At 59.5% G+C, this 9,873-nt stretch overlaps 1 protein-coding gene across 1 annotated transcript; it reads right to left on the bottom strand.

Annotated features, from left to right (window-relative positions):
• Nucleotides 1-7,560: 7,560 nt before the first annotated feature.
• Nucleotides 7,561-8,922, bottom strand: KCNJ4 (potassium inwardly rectifying channel subfamily J member 4). The gene has a single exon (XM_021687668.1). The coding sequence runs from the start codon at nucleotides 8,920-8,922 to the stop codon at nucleotides 7,561-7,563; it is 1,362 nt and encodes a 453-aa protein (XP_021543343.1).
• Nucleotides 8,923-9,873: the final 951 nt, after the last annotated feature.

Raw genomic sequence — 9,873 nt, 5'->3', positions numbered from 1 at the left:
TGGGCTCCAGAAGCCGGCCCCTTCTGCTGCCTCCTTCCTGAAGCCACAAAGCCAGCCTGGGGCCTTCCTTAGCCGAAGCCTGATTTCTTTTCCCCTGAGCCTGGATTCTTGGCTGCCCCGGGGGGTGGGGGTGGCGAGGTCATCTGTGGCCTCCTCCTCCCCCACCCCTTTCCTGCAGGGACTGGGCCATAAATAGCCTTGTCCAGCCTGTCCTTAGGTTTGCCACCTTTGCTGCTCACCGTGCTCGATTGCCCGTTTCCTCCCTCCCCTCCTGTCCTCCTGTCAGGAGGAGACCGGAGTCACTCCACGCCTTGCATTTCCCCGTCATTAATCCGTCCAGCCACCACCCCTGCTGGGGCTCCTCTGGCAGCATCCCAGGCCTGCCTGTCTCATTTCTGAGCCCGAAACCTCCCCTCCTGTTGCTGCTGCCCCAGCCAGCGTCCTCCAGAGCCCCCCCTCCCCAAGGAGGCTCGAAGGCTGCATGGAGGCCAGACCCCCCTGGGTCTGCCCACTTCCTGCCGCCTCACGCAGCTTCCTGACTGCTTCCTCAGTTACTCTCTCCCCTGCTCCAAGACCGCCCAGGGCTCCCCAGTGCCTGCAGGGAAAGCCCCCCCATCTTCACCTCCTGGCCTGGCAATGTCTGCCCCCACAAGCACCCCCTTGCCAGCCCCACTCTCCTGTCAGCCAGCTTCTGCTGTGGCTCAGGGGCCGAGAGGCCGTCCCCTGTGGGCCCAAGAAAAGCACCTCGTTGCTGCGAGAACTGGGCTAAGAGGCCTGGCCTCTCCGAGCCTCCACCTGCGAGGCTAGCAACAGAATCCCCCTCACAGGGCTGAGGGTCAAGTGAGAAATCAAAGGTTAAGACTTTGTAGCCTGTAAAAGTGCAGACACTTCATTGTTGCGGTTGTCCCGGGGAGGATGGCGGAGATAAACCCGCACTCTGGAAGGTGGAGGTTAACCGGAGGCCGGCCGGGAGGGGGTGACGGGGTGGGGGTGGGTTACCACCTGTCTCCACCCCACGGGGCCTCAAACACAGGGCTGGGAGGCCACCTCCACCTCCCCTAACCCCACACACCTCTTCTCTCGGCCTCTGACCCCCTGAGCGTGTGTCTCCCTCTTTCTCCAACTCTGTGTAGCTCTTGGCTTGGGCAATGGAGCTTCCCTCTGCCTCCCTCTGGCCGGCTCTTGCTGTTCTTCTGGGGGCCTCTCTCTCTGCCTTTGTCTCTCGTCTTTCTGGCTCTGGCTCTCTCAGTCTCTTTGTTTCTTTGTGTCTCTCGGCCTCTCCCGTCTCTGTCATGGCCCCTCTATCCCTGTCACCTGCTCCCCCACCAGTCTGTAATACACCCTCCATCCCTCACAGCCTGGGCACCACCCCCTGAACCCTCTCCCACCTCCGTAGACTCACCCGTAGCCCCTGGACCAGGTGTTGACGGGGAGGCTCAGGAGGAGGGGAGGACGGAGGGGGCTCAGAGAGGCCGGGAAAGGTCCTGGAGCTGAGAAGGGAGGACAGTCAGGTGAGCCTCTGCTCTGCTTGGCAGGGAAGGCCCCAGAAGCATGAAGGGCAGGTGCTGGCCTCTGGACCCTCATACTAAGTGGCCGCTCCCAGTGGAGGTGACCCTAGGGACAGGTGGGGGGTCAGGAACCTGGTTCTGGATTGGGCTCTGCACCTGCTCCCCCCCGTGTGATGTTTCCCTGAGCCTACCTTTCTCCGGTCCATGAGGTACCCAGGGGTCCCCTCTTGGCCTCCCTTCCACTGTGGGCACCGTGAGGCTGACAGTGTCCTCTGTCCAGCAGGGACTCTGGCCGACCTGCCCCGCTGCCCTGGCACCCATGGCCACAGTGGACAGTTATGGCGACTGAAACCAGGGAGCCCAGCTTGCTGTCTCAAGCCTAAGTGGGGAGGGGCAGAGATGGCCCATGGTCCCACCTGGTGTTGGCAGCACGACCCAGGCCAGAGGCCTCAGGGCTGCCAGCCTGGGGCTCTTTCCCAGAGGCACAGCCTGGGGTTGAAGGACTGGGGGCCCAGCTACATCTGTCTTGTTCGGTTCAGCGCTGAATCTCCACTCCTAGACTAGGGTCTTGCTTGCTCATAGTAGGTGTTCGACAAGTATTTGTTGAATGAATGAATGACACAGAAGCCCTTTGAAATCTGTAACAGTGATGCTGATGTGTGAGCTGATGGCCAGGGTACAGGTAAATGCCTCCGCTTAGGGAGTTCCCACTGGGGCTGGTGAAGGGGCTTTTATACAGATGGGAGGCAGGCAGTGGATGAAGTTGGGGGTGGATCCTTGAGGTGGCCAAAGCATGCAGGAGGGGACGAAGCTTGACTCAGCCAAGACAGTACCAATTCTGTCCTTCCCCACCCTTTGCCCAAGACCTCCTGCCATCTGGTGAAGGACACAGGAATAGAATCCTAGGTTGTCAGACATGTCAGGACCCTGGAGGGCATGAGGTCCAACCCCCTAACTTTGAAGATGGGGAAAATGAGGTTCAGAGAAGGGAAGAGATGACCCAGGATCACACAGTAAATCAGAACCCACGCTCTTTCTCTAGCCTCCCACTCCTCATATACTGAGCCCTAAGTCATCTGATTTCCCTTTTTGCGTGGCTGTCAGGAAGCTCAGAGGTCAGTTTTCAAACAGTGTCTCCTATGGCAAGCTCGTCAAAACCCTTCCTGGAAGGGAACTCACATTTATTTGGGCCCACGATGTGCCCCACGTCATGCTATGCCCGATCACATATGAGATCTCATTTAGTCCACACAGCATGTGAGAGAGATACGAATGGCCCTTTTTTAAGGATGAGGACACAGGTTCCGAGACAGAATCAACTTGCCCAAAGTCACAGAGCTTGTGGGTGAGAGAGCGGAATTCAAGGCTGAGACCCTCTGCCTCTCACACCCATGCTCGCTCCTCTCCAGAAATACGCAGTGCGTGCCTCTCCGCCCCTGGCCGCTGCCCCCTCCGGCCGGCACTGCCCCTCGCCAGCACTCAGCCTCTCAGTAGGCAGCCCCCTGAGAAGCCGTGGAAGGGGAGCTTGGTTTTGAAATTTCTCCCCTTTGCCATCCTTAGAACTCAGCTTTATATTGTCCTTGCGGAAAGATTCCCATGCTGGGTTCGCATTCGGAGCCTGTCTGGCCAACATAGCCCAGAATTCTGTCAGTCCTTCGTCGGAGCAAACAGCCGCCAGAAGAACAAGTACAACAACGCAACAGAACACACGGGACAAAGATGTTGATCACAGCACTGTGTATCGTGGAGGAGAGTTGGCATTCATCGTGGTCCTGCAGGGGAAGGGGGAGGCCGGGGGGGCTCATCAGAGGGCTGGCTTCATGGGAGGGCCTGAAGCCAGGTTTAATGCTCCGTAGGCTCTGTCTTAAAATTCTTCATTTTCTCTTTGAGCTTGTGTTTTGTAAGTGAAGTCCAGCAGGACGCTGTGGGACGCACAGGAGCCGAGAAGGTGATCTGGAGAAAGGAGAGAGCTTTATACTTTGGGTGCTTTTAATGGCACCGTTTCCCCAACTTAGGGACAAGGGACACATATTTTCATTTTGCAGTGGATCCCACAAGTTATGTAGCTGGTCCTGCATGTAGTAGGGGGAAGGGCACTGGGCTGGCGTCCAGGACTGTGGGGTTCAAGGTTACTCCCCTCTAGGCCCACTGTGAGGGGCTGTCCTGCTGAACTCTAGGATATTTTTTTAAAGATTTTATTTATTGTAGAGAGAGAGAGAGTGCATGCAGGGGGAGGGGCAGAGGGGGAGGGAGAGGGACAAGCCAACTCTGTGCTGAGCAGGGAGCCCATCAGTGGGCTCGATGCCAGGACCCTGAGATCACAACCTGAGCCGAAAACCAAGAGTGGGACGCTTAACCGACTGAGCCATCCAGGCGCCCCCTGAGCTCTAGGATTTTATGAACAGTATGTAGTCATTAGAAATGGAAAATATGTAGACTCCATCAATACCAAGAAAAGTCAGTCCCCATAAAAAAAAAAAACTGCAGTGAGAAAAGCCAGACACAGGAAGAAGACCCCTGACCCCTACCCCCGTCACAGCAGGTGATCTAACTAAGGACCAGCAAGGATAAGGCGGGAGTTTGACCAGGTGAAACAGCTGAGTTGAGTTTGTAAGGAATAGGTTTTTCAGAAGCTGGTGGTGAAGGAAGCAAAGATGAACCTGCAGGAATTATGCCTGAAGGGGTGGGATTTGAGGCAAGATGAGGGGGAGGTTTTCAGCTTCCTTAGACCACACCCTCAAAACCCCCCCTACCCCCACTTCTCTTCCTCTCTTTCTCCCACCTGATATCCCTTCCTTCCTTCCACTCCCCAGGGCTGTGACTGAAGGGGGGAAGTGGGAGGGCCCAGGCAGGGGAGGGGAGGTGCGGGCTGGGAAGATGGGGTGCGGTGGGGAGGGGCTTGCAGCTCCCCTTCAGCCAGCCCATTTCCGTGATTGCGGGCTCCAAGATACCTGAGGTTCCTCCACCCCAGATACAGCGACCCCCCCATTTCAGCACCGCCAGGAGCCCCAGTGAAGTGAGAGGAATCAGAGGAGCTGCCTGCCAGTGAGCAGAGGGGGGAAGGCAGGTGGGAGGGCTGAGAAAGGGGAACAGGTGGGAGAGGGAAGGTGAGTCAGCACAGAACGGGCAGGGGTTTGCAGGCAGCCAGCAGGGCCTCGGAGCCTCCCTGCAGCTCCCGGCTGCCTCCTGGCTCTGGCACCCCATGGCCCCTCCCCCTGGGCCCGCCCCCAGTGCCCATGCCCCGCACTCCTCTCTGGCACCCCAGAAAGTCCTTGCTTTTCCAGCCCTTGTCAAAACTCGCCTCCGGTCGTGCCCTTATGTTAACCTCTAAGATATGTCCCGGGTCAAAGATTCTGAGTCCAAGGGTGCCTGCGTCTGAGGTCCTCTTCAGTGACCCCTGGTTACCCAGGCGCCGAAGCATCCCTGGGAAGGCAGTCGGCCGGAGAGGATGAGATTGGGGAGGCCCTCCTGGGGGGCCTGCAGGGCTGGATGGAGGGACATCTCCGATGAGTCCTGTGGGAGGTGAGACCCTGGCAGAAGGGCACCAAAGGCCCCTCTGTGAGCGTGGGCAGCTGGACAGCTATGCTCTCGTCTTGCTGAGTGGTCTCCCCAGGCCCTTCGGGGGCCCCCAAAGGTCACAGGAGCACTCTGGGAAATCTGGATGGGGGCAGCCCCTGCTCCTCACTTAGCCCCTGCCAGGAAGAGGGTGAGTGAAAGGGAAGCAGGCCTCCTGGCCTCTGTCTGTCCTCACCTTGGTTCATGTCAGCCCCTTAGTTCCCGGGCCCCCACAAGGATTGAGACCCCCATCCTCATCTACCTGTCTCTCGGGATGCGGTCAGAGTTTAGTGAATGGAGGGATGGGAAGGGATGTCTCACATGAAGGGAGACATTAGGACAAGTTATTTGTTGAGGGATTTGGATCCCAGGCTAGCGTCTTTCTCCAGGACAGAGGCCTCAGGTTCTCTTGTTAAACTGTTAAAGCCCGTCAGATGCACCATGTTTTACCCAAATGCAGCCACGTTGCCAGTGCTGGTGAAATATGATCATTCACAAAGCAGCTCACAGCACTTCACAGTAGGTGAGCTTTGGCCTGCTGCTTCCCTGCATTTCCTGAGGTAGTGGCGCCTTTTACCTAGAAGGTTCCTGGGAACAGCGAGGGTTCCCGCTGCTTCCTTACACCTCCACTGTTGGGTATGCAGTTGGCACGTAGACTAGAGGTAGAGCTGGAAGGGGCTCTCACACTGAAAGTTTCTGTGACAGATTACCACGTACGGCCACAATGCCACCCCGGTGTGCACACCCTTTGCCACGGGACTTTTACCATGCTCCCAGAAGCTGGAGTCTGATTTCCCACCCTTTGAATCTGGGCTGGCCGCGTGACCTCATTGGCCAAGAGACTGCGGTAGAAACGACGTCATCCAAGTTCAAGGCTAGGCTCAAGAGACCTCGTAGCTTCTGCCTTCTCCCTCTTAGGTTGCTGCCCTGAGATGCCATGAAGGAATTTGGAGGAAGAGAGGCCCCGGCCGATAGCCAGACCGACCACCTGACACGCGGGCGAGGCCATCGTGGACCTTACAGCCGAGCTGATGTTCCCCAGCTGCTGGAGTGAGCCCCAGGAAACCGGGCAAGGGAGCACTCAGTCCACTCACAGAACCTCGAGGAAGAATATAGCACCGTCATCCAGGTTTTGGGGTGGTTTGTTACACAGCACAGCTAACCGAAGCCCAGAGAAAGGAAAGGACTTAGCCAAGGTCCCACCCACAGTGAGACAGAGACCAAGTCCGACTAGGACCAGGTTTCCTAGCTGCCCCCGAGAGCCCTTGCCACCAGCGTCCTGAGGCCAAATTCATCGGCCCAGCCTGGCGTGTGTGCCTGGAGCAGGTGTGACCAGACAGGCCCCTCCCTTCCCGCCCCCCCCGCCCCCCCCCCGCCAGCCGTGCCTGGTTACAGAGGCTTAGCTGCCAGCCACACAGGGCTTTCCTGACCATCATCTCTTGGGAGGGAGGGGTGGTTCCTCCCATTCTACAGATGATGAAACTGAGGCCAAGAGCAGATGGGCAACTTGCTGGCAGCCACACAGCGGTGAAGTAGCAAAGCTCCAGCTCAAGCCCAGGTCCTCTGAAGCCGGCTCAAGATCTTTCCCATTGGCTCCCAGGAAGGAAAATGGCAGGTGGTATAGTCCCCTCCAGGGCTCCGTGTCTCGGAAAGGGACACGTACATACCACACGCAGACACACTCACATCATGGTCTCTCTCTCTCTATCTCTTCTTCTCTGCTTTTCATCTTCAACCAGCCTACCCTAATGGACCATATACTTTATTAAAAATATATAGTTACAAACTCCATTGTCAATCTGGGCTGGACCCCGGGGATCTGGAGGGACCACAGGAGGTCCTCATCCTACCCCTCGGGGTCCCACCTTTGTACCCAAACCCAACACCATCCAGGGGCCAAGATGGCTGGCTTTGGGGACCAGCCAGCTGGGCGGGGGAAGGGGCTAGGCTTGCCGGGCTGGGAGGGGGAGGGGTTCACAGAGAGGGACTGCACCTCCTCGTCCTGCGGGTACAAATGGCAGAAGGTGGATTTGGTGCCTCCATTTCTCCATTTATAGATATTTACAAAAGAAAGTCAAGAGCAACTGGTCACAGTCATGCAAAAGAAACGCACCCCCACCCTCCCTCCTCCCACACTAACCCCTGCCCACCCCAGAACCCCATGATGCCCACCCCCCAGCAGTCCAGCCGCCTTCCCCAAGGTTCTGAGAGTAAAGGGGGCACGTCCTTGAAGTGTCAGTGGGAAAAGGATGGTGGGTCTGGGGTCCCCGAGATGCCAGTGGGTAGGCTGACAGGGCAGAGGATATCCTGGGCCCTTCCCAGGCCTGGGCTCTGGAGTCAATAGGAAGGGGTTCCCCAGTCTTTGAAGCCCCCCCCACCTCCCTCCGGAAGGTCCACGCAGCCAGGGTCAGCTCTGTCCTGAGTGTGGAAGGGGTGTCCTGGCATCCCACCCCCTGCAGAGGCTCGTGTGGGAAGTGATGAAGGCGGGGCCTGGAGGTCAGATGGCGGACTCCCTGCGGTAGGAGATGTTGTCCAGCGGGAGGGTGGCTTGCATGCGCTCCAGATCCAGGTGGCTGCCAAACTCCAGCATTCGGATGATGCCCGCCTCCTCCTTGGAGCCCGCCTCCAGGCCCAGGCCCGCGGCCACGGCAGCAGCGGCTGCTGCCTCCTCCTCCATCTCCTCTTCCTCCTGGCTCATGAGGGCCAGCTCGTTCTCGTAGCAGAAGGCACTGGGCGGGGGCGGCGGGGCAGGCAGCACGGTGATCTTGCTCTCCTGCAGCTCCCGGGCGGAGCAGCAGGGCGTGCCGGCCACCTCGTAGGTCTTGTGGAAGCGCGAGTAGTCCACCTTGTAGTGGCTCTTCTCCTCGAAGACCACGGGCTCAAAGCGGTGGCCCCACAGGATCTCGCTGGCCAGGTAGGAGCTGCGGGCCTGGGTGGTCATGGCGGTGGCCTCCACCATGCCCTCGAGGATGACCACGATCTCAAAGTCCTCCGACTCTAGCTCCTCCTTGCCCATGCCATAGAGCGGGCTGTCCTCGTCGATCTCGTGGACGATGATGATGGGCGACACCAGGAAGATGCGGTCCAGGCCGATGTCGTAGCCCACGTTGAGGTCCCGCTGGTCCAGCGGCAGGTACTCACCCTCCTGGGTCATGTAGGGCTTGATGAGCTGGGCCCGCACGTGGGCCTCCACGATGTGGCTCTTGCGCAGGTTGCCCACGCGCCACATCAGGCAGAGCTTGCCGTCGCGCACCGAGATGACCGCGTGGTGGCTGAACAGCAGCGTCTGCGCCCGCTTCTTGGGCCGAGCCATCTTGGCCATGATGGTGCCGATCATGAAGGAGTCGATGACGCAGCCCACGATGGACTGGACCACCACGGCAATGACCGCCAGCGGGCACTCCTCCGTCACGCACCGGAACCCGTAGCCGATGGTCGTCTGCGTCTCCACAGAAAACAGGAAGGCGCCCAGGAAGCCGTTCACGTGCATGATGCAGGGCTTGGGGGCCGTCGGGGCGGCCGCGCCACCGCCCGTCGGGGCCCCCCCTGCCGCCACTGCCGCCGCCGCCGCTGCCGCCGCCGCCGCCGGGCCAGCCTCCAGGTCACCGTGGAAGAAGGCGATACACCAGAAGAGGAGGCCAAAGAAGAGCCAGGAGACGAGGAAGGCGGCGGAGAAGATCATGAGCATGTAGCGCCAGCGCGTGTCCACGCAGGTGGTGAATATGTCCGCCATGTAGCGCTGCGACTTGTTGCTCAGGTTGGCGAAGTAGACGTTGCATTGGCCGTTCTTCTTGACGAAGCGGTTGCGGCGTTTCCGCCGGGGCACGTGGGCCTGCCCGTTTCGGCTGTGCCCGTGCATGTCCTGAAGCCGGCGTGGTCACCTGGGAAGACGCAGGGCCTGGGGGGGGAAGCCCGACAGGTGAGATGCTGGCGGCCCGGGAAGTACCCCCCCCCGCCCCCCCACCCCCGCCAGAGGCTCAGAAGGGGAAGAGCCTGGCCTAGGACCCAGGACCTCCTCGAGCTCCACGGGTAGAACGTGGCGGGGGAGGTGCTTCTGAGGTCGGGGAGGGAGTGTGGGGGCCTGAGCCAGTGCCTCCAAGGACCAGAAGCTGAGGCCACCAGGCCGGCCCTCGTGCTGCCCCCCTCCGGCCCTCCTTGGCCCCCACCCCATCCGGGGAGCTTCCTGGCACCCATCTTGGCTCCACCATCTGTCCCCCTTGCCCTGAGCAGAGGGAGCTGCGAGCGCTCTGGCCCCTGCTCACCTCCTGGGTTCAGCCTCCACCCTCTTGGCTCTCTCTGGGGCTGGACATCCTCCCGAGCTGGCCCGAAGAGCAGCCAATGGCCCCCCGTGGCTTTGTACATTTACTAAAGTTTAAACACAGTTTTCACTTCACTTCCCTGCATCTCAGGCGCTCAGTGGCCACTTGTGGCTAATGGCTGCCATGACGAGACGGAGTTGATATAGAACATTTGCCTCATTGCGGAAAGTCCTACCAGACTGCGCTGGGACCCGAGGCCCCATGTCGGTTCCTGTCCTGTCCCCAGACCTGCTGGGAACAGAAGTGGGTGAAGACACCGATGGTGGTGGTCAAGATGGAGGAAAGGGGAGCCCCAAGCTTTGGCTCCCATGTAGGTATTGCTAGTCCCATGTCACAGGTGAGGGAGCGGGGCTCAGAGAGGGGAAGTGACCTGCCCAAGGCCGCACAGCTGTGGAGTAAATCCAAACTCAGGTGTGTCTAGCCTTCAGCCCCCAGGTGCCGTCAACCTCCATGAGCTCACGGGTCCGGAGGCAGGGAGGCAGACACACCCA

The sequence above is a fragment of the Neomonachus schauinslandi genome, chromosome 5, assembly GCF_002201575.2.
Source record: "Neomonachus schauinslandi chromosome 5, ASM220157v2, whole genome shotgun sequence".
NCBI classification, from domain to species: Eukaryota; Metazoa; Chordata; class Mammalia; order Carnivora; family Phocidae; genus Neomonachus; species Neomonachus schauinslandi.
This window is presented reverse-complemented; position numbering and strand designations above follow the sequence as displayed.

Bases quoted from the DNA above. Each gene is read 5' to 3' on its own strand.
- KCNJ4 (XM_021687668.1), bottom strand. From the start codon at position 8,922: ATGCACGGGCACAGCCGAAACGGGCAGGCCCACGTGCCCCGGCGGAAA.